This window comes from Daucus carota, chromosome 9, assembly GCF_001625215.2.
Source record: "Daucus carota subsp. sativus chromosome 9, DH1 v3.0, whole genome shotgun sequence".
NCBI classification, from domain to species: domain Eukaryota; kingdom Viridiplantae; phylum Streptophyta; class Magnoliopsida; order Apiales; family Apiaceae; genus Daucus; species Daucus carota.
In genome coordinates this window covers 44,169,649-44,186,626 of record NC_030389.2, presented here as the reverse complement: position 1 = coordinate 44,186,626, position 16,978 = coordinate 44,169,649, and the positions used below count along the sequence as shown (strand labels likewise).

The 16,978-nt window shown below is 35.2% G+C and overlaps 2 protein-coding genes across 5 annotated transcripts; both read right to left on the bottom strand.

Annotated features, from left to right (window-relative positions):
• Positions 1–473: 473 nt before the first annotated feature.
• On the bottom strand, positions 474–5,587 carry LOC108202829 (probable methyltransferase PMT2). Its single transcript, XM_017371387.2, has 7 exons — positions 5,305–5,587; positions 3,667–4,312; positions 3,322–3,532; positions 2,905–3,187; positions 2,216–2,599; positions 2,027–2,104; positions 474–1,038 (listed from the first exon to the last, which is right to left on the bottom strand). Exons 2-7 carry the CDS (start codon positions 4,303–4,305, stop codon positions 804–806), a joined length of 1,830 nt encoding a protein of 609 aa, XP_017226876.1. The 5' UTR covers positions 4,306–4,312; positions 5,305–5,587; the 3' UTR covers positions 474–803.
• A 6,345-nt stretch (positions 5,588–11,932) lies between these two features.
• On the bottom strand, positions 11,933–16,297 carry LOC108202939 (uncharacterized). 4 transcript variants are annotated; one of them, XM_017371574.2, is made up of 8 exons: positions 16,089–16,297; positions 14,960–15,256; positions 14,463–14,534; positions 13,787–13,851; positions 13,491–13,647; positions 13,032–13,112; positions 12,830–12,919; positions 11,933–12,407 (listed from the first exon to the last, which is right to left on the bottom strand). In XM_017371574.2, the coding sequence occupies exons 2-8, from the start codon at positions 15,224–15,226 to the stop codon at positions 12,225–12,227; spliced, it is 915 nt and encodes a 304-aa protein (XP_017227063.1). In that variant the 5' UTR covers positions 15,227–15,256; positions 16,089–16,297; the 3' UTR covers positions 11,933–12,224. The 4 variants fall into 4 exon arrangements, with proteins under 4 accessions (XP_017227063.1, XP_017227064.1, XP_017227062.1 ...); XM_017371575.2 differs by lacking the exon at positions 16,089–16,297 and adding an exon at positions 15,914–16,055; XM_017371573.2 differs by lacking the exon at positions 16,089–16,297 and adding an exon at positions 15,904–16,049.
• Positions 16,298–16,978: the final 681 nt, after the last annotated feature.

Below are 16,978 nucleotides of genomic sequence, written 5' to 3'. Positions count from 1 at the left end.
CATTTTTTAAGTAAGAATTATAAACACAATTTTTTGAATCCATTTATAGCTATAAGCTCTATTAAGCTTGTTCAGAACAGATTCAAGGAAAATAAGAGAAGTAAAGAGCTATACGCTACTCCTGTGATCGGAACAGAACCCATCTTAAAGGTGCATGATCGGAACAGAACCCATCTTAAAGGTGAAGAAATGCGCAATCTGAAAGAACCAACCTGGATAAACATGGCCTAAAGAGTGAGTGAAATGTTTGAACATGAAGTAAATACAGAAGATCTGGCTCAGATGTGCCCTTAAGAGACCTGATCTGGTCCTTATTTTAGGTCTGCATATAGATGCTGTAAGAGGGAAAATGTACAATCCCTCCAATTCTGATGTTCATTACATAAAAACCAGGAGCCCGTAAAGAAAATCAATATTTTCTATAATTCCGAAGCTGGGATGGCAACAGAGAATTTCCCTTGCAAGCAAAAAAATATCCGAAAAACACACCTAGATTATATATTCCCAAATAATAAACCATTTAATTGCTTTTGAAACATACAACATATGATACCGAGCCAGCCTTCTATTGTTTACCGTATAGGTAAAGTACATTTACAAATTTCGGGATGTAAATATACAAGATAAGAACAATATAGGATGAATAATAAATAATACATGAATCATGTTTTAAAACCATTACCACCTCTGTTCCATGCCAGTAGCGCCATTATTTCTGTTACGTTGCATCTTACTGTAGCCAATCTTCTTTCCCTTCCTCTAAATACGACCTCAATTCATCATTCTACGGGTTCCCAATAATTTTACAGCGGGGATGTGGAGTTATTATCATCCATGACCCAATACTGTTTGACTGCGACAAGAATCTTCTCAGGTACAAGGGGACCATCTTCGTGATCTGTCATTTTAGTATCCCATCTCATTCCTCCAACAATCTTCTGCACTTTGACAACTACTTCAACTTCATCGCGGATAATAATCGCACCTTCTGGCCGTAGAATACGGTCCATTTCAAGAAGAATATCTTCAATATCACATCTGTTAAAATAAAGTACATAAATTAGTATAGACTCATTGGTGCAGTGAGCAGCAGTTACCCACAGACAATGGCATCAAGACACAAGTACTTGTATCAAATAAAATGGGGTTCCAAATAAACCAGTCCCACGGGACCAAGGCATTTTGAGTAGGGCTGTAAACAAGTGAAACTAATAACAGAGAGCTCGAGCTCCGCTAAACATTGATACATCATACTTTGTCTTTAATTTAATATTTAATGTGATAGTCCTGACAAAAAATATATTTAATGTGATGGTATTCGTAAGCATATTATAGAATGTAGCTTGTGTCGGGCCGACCATACTATGAGTTCGATTGCTGATCTTAACCTTTCTATTTTCTGTCAGGATGTTTGTATTTAACTTTCATTAAATAAAAAAAGAACTCTATATTATTTGTCTACAGAAGTGTTGTTCGTGTGATATTCGAGCCACCCAGAGGCTTTAACCAGCACAACTACTTCTTCTTCAAGTTCAGCTAGTTCATAGGTCTGACCACAAAATAAGCTTGAGTTAGGCCCTTGTTTGGGATTGAATACCTGATTTCTTAGGAAAAACCTGGATTATCATAGAGCAAGTTGTTATGATCGAGTAACGTAGCCAATCAGGCTTATCATGAACAAGGATGTCCTATTTGGGTATACAGGTTAACTTAATCGTGTTCACTAGGTTGACAAGAGTATCTAACTATTTAAACTAGCTTTTATTCTCACGGGAAGTCTTGCACCTACAATCAAGTTTGTCTGTGAGTGTGCATGCTTTGTCCACCCATCGACATTTCAAGTATATTGCTCTAGAAGTCTGGAAATAGGCATGGTACTGGGGAACTGGTAAGCAGGCTCAGGGCCTAGAAGTATCACCACTAATACGGGGCATATGCAAGTTAACTAGTGTACATGTACAAGTTTTTTCATATAAAGATGGATTTGGAATCTTCAAAGGGACGATATACAGAATCTCTTACTTACCTGTCCTTGTACAAACTAAAAACACCGCTTGCATGAATAAAGTCATAGGTTCTTGGGTAAGTTGAGAAAGCTTCACACCTGAACAAAAGAGCAAGTTAAAATATATTATATAAAAGAAAACAAAAAGATATCACTGAGTAGGATTGTCCACGAAAGCTGTTAAAGAAGAAAAAAATCAAAAATCTGTACCAATCGTGGTAGATGCCAATCATTCCTCGCTCGTATACAACACCGAGAGTATTTTTCTCATGCAGAGTAGGGACAACATTCATAACCCACAATTTTGGAGACTCCAGAGCAGCAGCAAAACTTCCCAATCCAGCATTCATATCCATTATGTTGCGGTACCTTCCAGAATCAATAAGTTTATTAATTCTTCTATAGGCATTCACATGCTTCTTCCAGATTTTATTATCCTCCAGGTAAGTCTCAACAGATATTCCAGGGACAGATCCACTGACAATTCTGGGAGGGGCAGAATAAAGCCTCTCCGGAAATGCCTTCAGCTCCGCACCACCTTCCTCACTGTCTGATTTGGTAGATGGGGTTATGCATGCCTCCATCTTTTTGTACCTACAATAACCCAATAAAGGTATGAAAACTAGTTCATTTTTCATTTATTGCTCTAGGCACACTAATTAGACAACAGGGGATAACATAGCTGAGTAAGAGAGAGGATTTAATCAGTGCGAGTATGACTGCTTAAAAAAATGATATGATGTATGCATTTTCATGCTGACATCACCAACACTGATGATTCAAAATCATGCACTGTGAACTGCTGAACTCTTGAAACTAAATAAAAGACTGCCATACACAGCATCTTCCTCGTCTTCAGCATCTGCATTCGTGCTAAAAAATCAGGGAAAGAACCATACCACACATTGTCCGGGTCTGAGGATTCACAAGTATTGGCTTGTGAAGCACGACAAGATTCAGTGTTCAATTTTTTCTGCCATATAGCCGTTTCACCAAACTCGGTTTTTTTCTCCCAACATAGAAGCTTCGCAATATCTTCGATCTTTCTTTGTTCCTCCTCAAGATCCTCCTTAGGACGCTGCCATGCTCTATAGTTATTCTTCCAATTAATTGGAGGACCTGAAAGAACCCAGTAGCCACCAGGTCTCAAAACTCGATCAACTTCCATCATGTATATTCCGTCTGCCAAAAAACATTAACAGATAAATAACAATACTAGTTCCTCCTACTGCCACGAAAATTAAAGATCAACGTTGGAAAGGAGCATCTATATGTTTGCTTTATGTTAGGAGATGAATCAAAGATTCAGTATTGACCATTAGCTCCCCATGGGATTAGGCAACGAGAACAGTGGGCCATGTCAAAAGCCTTGGATGGGTACGGCATTTTTATGGTTCCTAGAACACCAATAACAGCAGGCACTCCTCTCTCAAGAGCGAACTGAACTTGTGCTTGGTGAGAGTCCCTTGGTGCGAATGACATAGCTATAACCTTCCTCTTCCAAAGGTATGCACCCCAACTGGCAACCTAAACAAAATAATTAGTTAATGAAAAACAATTAGAAAAAAGACCATAGAGCAAAAATGTTAACAGAACTGGCCCAAGAAAATTTTGCATAATAAAAGGACGAATAACTAAAGATAACTACAAATTTGACATACCCCACAACCAGTGTCCAGAGCAGTTCTTACAGTTCCATTATCAATTGGTATTACAGAAGCAAGCTGATCAATATATCTATCTGCCCCTTGAGGGAACTGTGTCCCTCCACCAGGGAATCTAAAGACATTACCCTCATACTGAATCCAATTCTGGATAGCCTTCTCAACTGTTAAGCTCTTATAAGGGGCATTTGCGAAGGGTACATAATCACGACTTTTTGGCCATGGGAAAGGGGTCACATATCCTTTGGGGGCAGGGATAAGGCAGCGTAACTTCTTTTCCGGCGGCGGGCAATGCCTTTCTCGGTAATTCATATTTTCCCTTGGGAATTTCATTGCACGTTTCTGATCTTGGCAAGGTGTGTGATCTGTATAACGAGCTTTGCATGGCTGAAATATTTTAACTTTTGATCCAGAATCATCAATGGTCCGAGAATCACTGTGGTGGTGAGTGTCAAAATTCAGATTTGGAAGCACACTGCAGTCTGCACCTGCCTTGGTCATCTCCAAAGCTATACTGTCTCCCTTCCCAAAACCACTCCTTTGCCACGCTCCCAACAAATAAAAAAAACAACACAAGCCAGCTACTATAAAAATAGATACCGAACTCCTAGGCCCTTTAGTTAACTTTGTTGCCATTGTGCACCTGATATCATTTTTTGTAGAAATTCAGTATATATTTGACAAAGGTAAAAAAACACACGATCTATGTGTATATATTTGTCATGCTAATCCTTTTTTTCTGTGTCTCTGTGCATACACAAGAATAAATGTTAGGGACCTAAGTAAGTATTTTCACATTTTAAATTTATAAATTTTACTATAACACTGCAAAGTACCAATTTCTACTATAAAGCCAAGTAATCTGAGAAATTTTACAATTGCTTGGTCTAATCCTATACAGTATATACCCATGACCCGTTAATTACTTGGATTGTGCCACTTAAAACTAAAAACCCGCTGTAAAGAAGCTGGTACAACATACCACTTGTAAATGCTCTTTATACAATGTAAACACTGAGAAGAAAAACAACTCAAAAAACGGTCCTCTGACCGCTTCATTCAGATCCTTTCATTGAACATATATCAGTTATCGCAACAAAAACGGAAAAATCAAACTCAAAAAACCATCATTCAGCACAGCACATAATAAACAACCAAAATTCAATTATAGTTCTTGAATACCTCCTCTTTTCCCCTACATATATCTCTATAACTAAACAACAAACAGAAGTAGCTCCTTTTAGTAACATTCAAAATTAACTTCAAAACAAATCTACGCACAAAAAAAGTATCATACCAAGATCTCTCTCTCTCTCTCCCCCTCAAAGATCACTTGTATACAAAAAAACTCTCTCTCTCCTTCCTCTCTCACTCCCTCCCTCTCTCCCCCTCAAAGATCACTTGTATACAAAAACTCTCTCTCTCCCCCTTCCTCCCCCCCCCTCTCTCCCACACTCCCTCGCTCACACACTAATCAAGAAACAAGACTAGCATAAACACAAACACACATACAAATCAAGTAAAAAAACCTCATATGCTCCAAAGATCACTAGCATGCTCAAGAACCACCTAAATAAAAATCAAAACTTTGCCAAAAACAACACAAAACAAATAAAAAGCTGAGATTTTTCATACCAATTTGCATCAAGAACTCCAAAGCTGAAGATGGGCTCCTACAAAAACTTCAATTTGAGCTCAACAATTAAATTCAGAAAAACCCAAATTAAAAGTTGCAATTTTGAGTTAAAAACATATAAATACAGAGTGGTTGTATGTATATGTTAGATTACAGAATCCGAGGATATAGGGAAGGAATGTCCCGCGCATTCAGATCGGACATTTCCTTATATAATTCTCAGGTATCAGACAATGTAAGGTCAAGTTTCTTTATTTTATTATGAAAAATGCCAAGTATTTCCAGCAATTGTTATGAAATTTCTTTTTCAATTTAGTAGTCAATATTTGAATTTTAAATTATATCCGCTCATATTAAAGAGATAAATTTGAAATGAATAAGATATTGGATTATTGATTATATTCAAAGATTTATATTAAAATTATAAATAATAAAACTTATTGAAAAGTGATCACATAGACATTAACTTACATTTATTTTTATTTTTATTTTGCTTGAACAATGTGTTGATAAGTTATATCATACGTATATCTTTAGGCATTTGGTTGGGAAAAATCGGAAACTGTTTTTTGATAATTTTGATTCTCGATAATTGATTGTTGTAAATAAATAATCCTCTATTTTTTATGTTGGAACGAAAAATATGCACACAAGGATTTTAAGATTAGTGGTTTTTTATTGTAAAAAAAAAAATCACCGATTATTTACCGAAATAATTGGTTAATAGGATCAAGACCTTTTATTTAAGATGAAATTATATGAATTTCGTTCTTTATAAAAATTTGTATTATCGGAAGTGAGAATAGATTTAATTGGTGAGTATATTATCTGCGATGAATCAAATTATTTTAGGTTATTTTATTATAATTGACTCTCTTCTAAGATGTTCTCGAATAATTGACATATAATGCGGTCGTTTGGCTGAAGCTAAAAAGAGTGACTTATTGCTTAAAGAAAAAAAATAAATTATAAATAAAAAGTTAATATAAACTTATAAGTTATGAGAAGTGTTTGAATACCTTGATTTATAAGTTAAGTATTTCTTTCGGAAAAATCTGTAATCCAAAAAAAATCTAGCTTTCCTCGGGAGCTTTTAAACCTCGGTATAAGCGCTTCTATTACAGGGTCAAACAGTCACATCTAATTAGAAACCAACTTCTATGTAGAAAAAGCCTAAAAGTCACTTAGCCAAACAACCACAATACTCCCTCCATCCCAATTTAAATGAGTCTTTTGCTCATTTCACACATATTAAGAAGTATTAAATGGTTATTTTTTTTCCATTTTTGCCCATATTTATTGTGTTGACTTCTTATTGTAGTAGCTAGTGGTATATTAGAATAATAAATCGGTTTTTCTATGGTGTGCCCATGGGCACATGCTAAGCGCGGAAAATTTTGTGCTTGGATCATTTTGATTGGCTCCTATCTCATGATAATGGTGGACCCCCCGCAAATACACCAACCACACCAATCAAAATCTCCCAAATACAAAAATTTCCGCGCTTAGCATGTGCCCATGGGCACACACTAGCCAAACCGATAATAAATATGAGAGGGTAAATATGAAAGATGATTAATAAATATGCATTGGAAAGGGAGCAGCTCAATTATTTTGAGATAAAAAATTTTCCAAAAGCCTCGTCTAAATTGGGATGGAGGGAGTATTTCGACGTTGTTATCACTTATTTAAAGGGAAACCGGTCTGGACACCAACTAATGACCAACTTTCACACTAAACCAGATTAGTAAAATGTCACTCAACTCATTGGCTTAACTATCAGCTGATGAAAATTAATACTAGTGTACTTGTACATAACTAGACATTAGACAACTCGTCGAAGTAATATCACTTCGTCCAATGTCGGATTAAAAGTGGCTTTCAAAATTTAAGTTCACCGACTTAAATTATTAGTACTTCTTGATTTGTCTCCCTGATACGACATTAAAATAATGAAGTTTCAACAACATTCATATAATATCAAATTAAAATCAGAAATATATGACATATTTTAAATAGGGATTCTGTTATATTTTTTGAAAAAATGATTTATAGAAGTTGAAATATCATTTTTGGGAATTTTAATAATATTTTTTGGGACCTCTAATATTTTTCTAATTATAAATACTTGACAATAATTATTAATTTTTTTTTTTTGAAAAGCAAAATATATTAACAATCTCGGAGGGTCTTACAAATGAGGCATTAGGAACAATACAAAACGCAAATAAGAGCCTCACAAAAGAAAATAATTATTAAATTTTAATATGAAATATTTTGAAAAATTGACTGTAAATATGTAATTTTATTGTAAACGACGAAATAGATAATGATACAATACAGGAACAAGTTTGTTAAAGTCTATTACGGCTTGCGGTGTCCTCCCACGGTTTTATTCCAAGTCAAAAGTTTCGATAATTGTAAAGAATTAAGTACTCACTTAAATTATTCTATATGATGGAGTCTTGACTATGTATTTCTTCATCTACATAATTGTTTTACAATTTAAATATAAAAACAATCCATTAAAATTTCAATCGAATACACCCCTCATAGTTTACGATCATGGAAAATTAAACCCCCAAAAATTCATCTTATTACCAACAGCTTATATATTCGTTACTGACATATAACCGTGCTACGGATATATATTAATAATTAATAATTTTTAATATGTATTAAAATTAATAATTTATTTTAATATACTTAATAAGATTTGAATTTAAAATTCTAGTGACACCTTCATAAAATATAGAAAAATTCAAACTAAATGTGCATCAATTTGATTTTAAGTGAACTATTATAATCACCCGTGTATCGGACATCATAAATCTTTGCATAATTTAATAATAATAGAGATTTCAAAATGGAAGGATAAGTAGCTGTTAGTACAAGAAACAGAGATTTTGGTTATAAAAAAAAAAAAAAAAAAGAAACAGAGATTTTATCGACGGGAATAATATCGACCGCTAACTATAGCTCAAGCCTCGTTTGTGTTGCACTGTGCTTTGTCTCTGATCTACTGGGTAAATAGTTCTGGTTTTACTCTGCTTCATTAATGTTTTGCAAGCCTACTTGTTTTTCAAACCGAACTGCTAAAGATTCATCCTATATACTTTAGAGTATCTACTTTAGAGCTTCTTTCTTTAGCTCAGGAGGAAATCTTGTGATCTAGTATGATTTTGTAATGGTGAATTTTACCGCTACAGATATAAAGTAAAATGATCTTGAATCGTTTTACAGGAAATGAAGATGGTACACTACAAGACAGAGTCATCATGTACTCTGGAAATCTAAGGCTGTTCAACTTAAATGGAATCTCCGAAGAGTAAGAGAGATCGTATAAACACTTTTGCCCCGTCTTTAATAAGCATAAGTATCAACGCGAACAGATTGTACTAGGCATGCAGAAATATGGAAACAAACAGAAACAAATGAATTTTGGTTATGAGAGCAAGCACAATGTCAACTGTAGTATTTCTAATCTGAAACTATGACTATACACAATTTTGATTAAATCTATTAAGTAGGGAGCTTCTGAACCAAATCTGCGATACCTTCAGGGAAGAACTAGGTATCGGCTTTCTTGCACCTTATAATTTCTGTAGTATTGTTACAAGTTGTTTGTAATTTTGTACCTCAACTCTGGTCTTCTCTCTGTGTCGTAAGACACAGCAACTTGTTACGACCTGTTGTGGATGGGATCTGAGCCTCTGCGAAATGTTCTTTTGCTTGCTTGGTAAGGATCAGTATTCTTGTTCACAGCCACTGGTTTCTTTTCTGCATTTGATGCCTTCGTGCCAAATTCCTCAAGCATTCGCCTATTGGTATGCGCTCCCCCTTGATGTTCCTCGGTCCATCTAAGGGCGAGGTCCATACTTCTCAAGCCGGTAATTTTAGTTGGATGAACTGCTAGTAAACCAATGCAGAGCAGAAGGATAAATATCCGATGAGCACTAAAAACCATTTTTGGAGGAAGTATACGTTTCTTTTTTCGGAGCAATTAGAAACTGTGCTAGTCTCAGATTGTGTTCTTCAGATTCTGTGATCAATTCCTGTACATATAAGCTTCTAATTTGCCTTTTATGGACTTGAACTTTAAAGGGTAAAGCGACGAGGGCCCCATAGTCCAAGGGAGTTTTAGATTCATTGTAATCATAGGCTCTGCAATCTAAGCAGATTAAGATTGTTACAGAAGAATCTGAGTGGAATAAAAAGTGTTGGAATAGCACCCTTCAGAAGCCAAGTATCTTTTTACATATGTTTCCTTGCATCATTTCCCTGCTTTTGTTTTGTCTCTTAACCAACTGTTGGAATAAAGACCAATGCAGTCTTAGACTCGTACCATCTTGCCACCTTATGCATACTTCCAAATACATGTGATTGTGTGTGTTAAAATAATATACGATCCTGGTAAGCGACATCCCGTAGACAAATAAGTATAAAAAAGAAAAAGGCGTTTAATAATGTCTATTTTTTATAATAAGAAGTCATCAAAAATAATTTGTTCTTTTACATTATGAGCTCAATGTCGATAATCCACGACCACGAGTCTAGAAATTCATTTCTAACAATTGAATTTCTCCAACTGTTTCTGTTTAAGAACAAAAAAGATTTGTGCCAAAATAACAGATGTCAAGAGGAACAAAAGGTCTTGAACACGTAGGGGATCTTGAAGTACTTTTCTACATCTTCCTGGCCAAATCTGCCTATATTAGGATTACTCGTTAATGGTTGATCTGCATAAGATTCTGGGAGAATTGGTCACTTAACATGCTACCGAGAGTATTCATGGACGTATAACTGGATTATAATGACAGTTCCAAAGGGGTTCTCAGTAAATTCTTTTGCCTTAGCTACTAAGAAAACAAGATAATGAGTTAAATAATAGGGAGCAACCATGAGCAGCCAAATCTACAGGATTTCGAGTCATAAAGAGGAATGGAATGGAAAGTACGGAAGAATGGAACAATACCCCCTAAACTTGTAAACAATGACTTTATGCCAAATGAAGATCTAACTTTAGAATTCCAAGCTCTAATCTCAATGCAACAAGAAAATAGTTTTCTTGTTCTGTGCCAATGGTTTGTCCTTCGTGTCTCTACATCCTGAATTTGACTCTCGCTCACCCTGAGAATTATTAGCGGAGTGGCAATTCCAACACACGACCTTGTCATTCGAGAGGGGAATGGCGAATGAGTCTTTGCCCTTAAGCTATCCCGGAAATATACTCATTTTGGTTTTCCTGAAATTCTATACGTTCATCGGTTTTATTCTCTATCTTTTGCCTACTATTCTTGTATGATTACATACTACATTCACAAGCAAGTTGGAACAAACAAAACTTCACTTCCATGCTTTAGTAATTTGCATGATGAGATTTGGTGGCCACTCTGAAATTTAACATTAATAATGGTTTAAGCAATGAATACCTCATGTTAGATATATTGTTAATTAGCAGATTATCTGCTTTATTTCCTTCAATTAAAGTTAAAGAACTATCTGAGTTGTTGCTGTGTACTTTTTCACCCTCAATAACCTCTGATGCACTCAAATCGATCCCTGATCATAAATCCGTAGCACTGAATTTCCCTCGAATATATGCTGCATCTGCAACAACTCGGGTATAAACCAGACCAAACATACTCAGTACGTTCCACATGTTTATTCGGTATTCTTAACTTATAGCTTCTCTGCAAGATTGGTAGAGGCTTTTTTACGCGCTGCTACGTACTTTTGCATGCCTGATGGACTTATCAGATACTCCTGGCTTTTTCGAAAGGTGTTTGCCATTGTGATCTGTGTGGTATGATAACATCATTCCCCCTGTGAATTTTTAGAACAAAAGAAAAGTGCAGATTGTTGGTAATGGAGCTTGGTCCTAAAGTAATGGCTTTCTATTACTTTATAGCAGATTAACAATCCGGGTCCATGTTACCAGCTGCATCTTGAATAAAAACTAGATTTTGTCTTGATTTAAAAAAAAAAAAAATTAAAGCAAAAGATGACTATAATTATCATGGATTAAGGTATGCCTTCTTTTGCTGTTTCAGCACTGATCTCCCTTGCAGCATTGATTAAGTATCGAAATTTTAATTAAATATTTGCTGTTGTGAAAAAAACAAGTCGGTTATCACGAACTCGGGTAAGATCTACGTACATCTAATTTTAAGTATCCGAATGCCAGAGGCAGAAAGACAGGGAGGGACACTGCAATCAGAATGTCACCTATAATAAGCATAAGGAAATGATATTCTTGTCTACTTTTAGGATTATTCCAGACATGCCAAGACTGTTAAATTCACTGGAGAATTTAGCATCTTTCTTCTTTTGTTCTGTTCTTTCATGAGCATGACTAACGTGATCTCTCTTTTATTTTCTTCATTTAAAAAAAGGTTAATTAATTTTCTTTAAATAAAGTCCAACACAAATTTTTATGATATGTAACAACATTTTATTAGAGATTTCGGAGACCATATATACTTCACAAGCTAAACATGTTTTATGTAATAATATATTTTATAATATTCTGCTTGCTCCGATGTCTCCTATAAAAAAAATAGTCTCCGTAAAACTAACCCACATATATACATAACATGTATATTCATTATTATACAATATCATACATGTCTTAATACTTTAGACCTCCCATTTTTGATAATATTCTGCATATTTAAGAAAACATTAATATTCTCAGAACCTTGCTATGCTATTCTTTGTGGTTGCCATAGAAAAGCATGTCAGCGATTAATCGAGCCTAACGAATGAAATGAATACAAAACAGAGGATACATGTGAAAATACCATTCTCCTGTATAGACAGAGACTGACAAAATTAACCTTTTTTCGACAAATATTTGACAGGCGCATTTCTTGAAAAGCCCTTACAGAAAATATGGCCGCATAGCTACTGCACAGGTTCATGCAGTTTGTTGTTCTTGTTGCTGGGTGGTGACAGCGATTGGTGATGCTAGTGGACGTGGTGATGCTAAGACGGGTGAGGATGCTAACGCAGGTGAGGATGCAAGTGTGAAATGTAGACCCCTGGGTGTTCTTGATTGTATTACTAAAGCAAATTGTGTTGCTGCCAGTGCCGCAGCCTCCTGCTTTCACCAAAGATATTATAGTGTGAGACTAAACAGTTTATTGAAGGAGATAAACAGGATAATTAAAACGGAGATTAGGCACTGAACGTATGATGTGCAGAGATTTTTAAATATAAAAATTTTGTGAGGATCATATGTTTAAGGGTGAACCATCATACAATTATGTCCAACACATGTCGAATGGTTATCTCTCGGCATTTCAATGTCAGAGTAGACTTGCAATTGCCTAAATAGGCACCTATACGTCTTTGTATAATTCTGTTTTCTTAAGTGCACTCTGTTCTTTTATATCGTGAAACATGTAAAATACTCCCCACCCGTGTACTAGGAAAAAAAGGCAGAAATTGACTATAAAATGTACGCTGTTAATAGATATATAGGATGAACTTATATTAAATAGGAGTCGGATGGATATTAACCTGTCTTTGTCTTCTGCGTTGCATGATACTAATGGCCCAGGCCATGATGTAACAGGGCAACAGAAATCCAGTAGCCCGGAGTAAGAAAAGCTGTACAGCATCATATTATGCAGGGAGTCAATTTAAAGATAGGTAAAGCACTAAACATTGAACACATACAAAATCCTGAAAATAAAATGCAAGAGATTCAAGCTCTGCTTACAGTAAAGAAATTAGATTCATCGCCGTCTTCATCAGTATCGGTTACGGTTACTGCATGCCTCAGTAGCAAGAGAGCCATCAACTGCCAGTCAATCCATTAAAAATTAGAATACCACATGATGACTCGACGGAAGCAAAAAGAATAAGCAAACAACCGGTTTCTTCCTTGATCCCAAGTAAACTATGAATAAGCAGGTTCACGTGAAATTGAGACCATAACACTTTACTGAAACAACAAATATATAAGTACAAGTTTTTCACAAAATATTTTGATCATAAAACCTTTTTCTTTATTTTAATTAACAGACGCATAATGAAGTTTCTTTACCGGAAAAGAGGAAAAGGGACAATTGTGGCAATTGAATACTGAATCTTTTCAACTCAAGAGTCAAGACTCTATCACTATATGCTCATTGAATTAGTTTTTCTGATTGCAAAATGCAAATCATTAAGGGCTTACAATAAGAGCAGCTGAACGGAAGAACGAAGCTCCACTGGCGTTTGTTGAATTATATTCATCATACTCGGCCTCCAAAATTTGACGTTCTGCTTCTGAGATTGCCAAAATGCGAGGATCATGCAAATCTAAGGGTGTGCCAGATATATGCCATCCTCCCCTAATAGATATATCAACAGAAATCAGTATGTCATACTAATTCAAATCTCTTGTTCTTCCAGGAGAATAGTCTGCCACATGCTCCTTCAAAGATTTATATAATTACAGCATACAATACCATACAAGAAAGTAGAAGTTACCCAATATCTATGGTAGTCTCCTCAGGTTGTGGTCGAGGAGGAGCAGTAAAGCCAGGTTGGTAAGTCTGCGTATCAATGGCAAGATATACATCATTAGAAGTCGAAGTAAAATCAAGTGACAGAGTACATTGATAACAATTAAGCTGCAGCAACAGCAATCATAGACATGACAAAACCTCAAATTTCCACGAAGACTTCACTCCATACAGTGAGATATAAATATAAAATAAAGAGAATACCCCTCACCGCAGGAACCGACCTTTCAATTCCTGTCCTAAAGGGATTCAAGTCCCATGATTTTTAATGCAAGGCCACATTTAGAGAGATACATTAAGCCACATCAACACAAATCGATACTCTGACATGGTAACATGACAATTTAACATTCAAAGTAATAACCAACTTACTTCTAATGTTTTATAAGAGGAACCAGTTGGTTTAAACCTTAACATAGTAATACACAAGGCAACAGTGTTATAGTACACAATGCTTTCCCCTGGGAATATCAGTAACTCTTATTATTAACGGGGAATGTTAATAAGTTAACATGGTTTTTCTATTGCAGTATAGAAAACTCACATGAGGTACAAACAGGACAATGCATCATCTTATCTTCAGCTTAAACGTTAGACAGAAGAATAGCTGAAATAATAATTAAAATGAGCAATAAAAGTACCTGATGGCAAATTTCACATGTGATGTCTCCTTTCTCATTGCACCAGTGCTGGACACACTTTCTGTGAGCATACTGCATAAAATTTGGGCAAACCATGAATAAATCAGACAACACACACCAAAAAGAAATAAAACCCGACTCACCAGTTATAAAGATATCAAAGACTCCAAACTATCCACTCAACACCCAATTAGGGTTACTAGATATATTTTTCTAGAGGAAAGAACAACAAAAGAGTCCAACCGAGGTACTATGACACCAAAATTTTATTTAAAATAAAGGGTAATATTTATAATCATTTATTTCAGCTCAGCCAACAATTGTTCACTTTGTTGACCCAAAGTTTTTAGTGATTTTCACATTTGATATCTTTTACATTCAAGTTCATGGTAATCAACAAAAAAGATCAGTAGATCACAACTTTCACATTTCTCACCTCCTCGATCATTCATATTCCATACTAAGCAAAAATCATCCATAAAATCTACAAAAATTACCTTAAGACTGCCGCTGCAAGCACAAGGGGCCTCCATATTTGTAATAGCATCCTCATCCTGGCAAATACGACACTCGGCCATTGTTATAAGAGGTGCTTCCTCATCATTTGCATCATCCATTCTCTCCTCTGACACCACCACGGCAGATGATGAGGCTGAAGACTTTCCCAGAGGCGACGGAGATAGTGAATGCTGCCTTTCATCTATCCCAGATGATATCTCAGGCTTCACAAGCCGGTTCACATCAACAACTAAATGATCCCCCATTTTTACAGTTTAAATGAGCCCGAAATAGCCCTATATCAATCACAAAGATTTCACCTTTTTATCAAAATTCAAGTACCCAGATACCAGAAAAGCCAAAAATCAAACTTTGATATCAAAAACAGCCAAATGAATAAGCTGAAAACCAACAATAGGTACAAAGATATAATTTTTATATCAAATTCAAGTACCCAAATAAAAATAAGGCCAATTATCAATTTTTTGACACCAAAGCACACAAACTAAAAGGCTGACTAAATCAAGAAATGGTATGGACACAATCCATGAATTGTATGTATGCCTGTATGTACCTCAAGTAGCTCTATGCTAATCACAAAGATACAATATTTTCACCAAATATCGAACATCCAAATGGGAAAAAAGTTCAAATTTCAAATTCTTGGCACGATAAGCACCAAAATAAAGAAGCTGACTAAAACAACAGATATGTGTGAACACAAAATATGTACCCTCAAATATATCTATGATAATCACAAAGATACAATCTTTTTACCTAAACTTCAAATTCAATTATGAAATTCTTGATATAAAAAGCACCAAATATGTGTGAACACAATCTATGTACCTAAAAAATCTTTATTATAATCACAAAGTTACAATCTTTTTACCAAAATGCAAATACCCAAATGAAAAAAAGTTGACTTAACCAAGAAATGTACCTCAAAATACCTTTATGATAATCACAAAGATCCAACCTTTTTACCAAAACACAAGTACCCAAATGCAAGAAAATCCCAATACCAAACACTTGATACAAAAAATTCACCAAAATGAAGAAGCTGATAAAACCAAGAAAATGGGTGTGAAAAATAATGTAAGTATTATTGTATGTATATATATGTACCTGGGAAAGAATAGGGAAGCGCGTTTGTGAGGGGGTGGGGCCCACCGAGAAAGGGTCTTGGTGGTTTGTTGTTGGTATTTTCCTCCCTCTCTCTCTTTGTGGAAGAAGAAGGGAAGGGAAGAAAGATGAGTTCACCCTTTCGTCAATTCCGCGTTCCCCATTTATTTATTTCCCCTCAATTTCCTGTCTTGTGTGCTGCTATATTTTTCTAAATTTTATATCGTACAAAATGAAGTATTATCTTCTCATCATCTCATGTCTTCGTCAATGTTTGACAAAAAAAAACATCATCAATGATGAGATATAATGAAATTAAAATAAAATATATTACAACTGGGGTCCTTTTTTTTTTACAATGCAGGCTTATATGCCTTATAAATTAGTATCTGTTCTAATACTTTTTGAGATGAGCCAGAGTCGAACCCGGGTCTCCCGGGACAACGGAGGATAAGCCCACCACTTGGGCTATCCAATCGTGCTCAACTGGGGTCCTTTGATTGCATTAAAAAAAAAAAAAACTGGGGGTCCTTTGCTGGACGTAAATAAGTGGGTGTTTGCGTAGATCTTTCAAGCCCCTTCGTATGCTTTGGTTTGGGTAAAAAGTCGAGAAGTACTTATAAAAAATTAAGAATTCTAAATTTTTCCTCATGTATTTTACTCTTTTTGTTCCTTTTTACATGTCTATTTTGTTTTTCTAATTGTCAAATTGACCCATTGTTGACTAAACATTACAATTTATCAACTCATCATTTCCAAAATCTGAAAGTTGCATATTAAAATAAACTAGATATATTTTTTATTATTTTTCTCAATTACCTGATACATGCAAAGTTCAGTCAAAATATAATCAATTTGACTGATCAAAAAGTTAAAATGAACCTGTAAAAGGG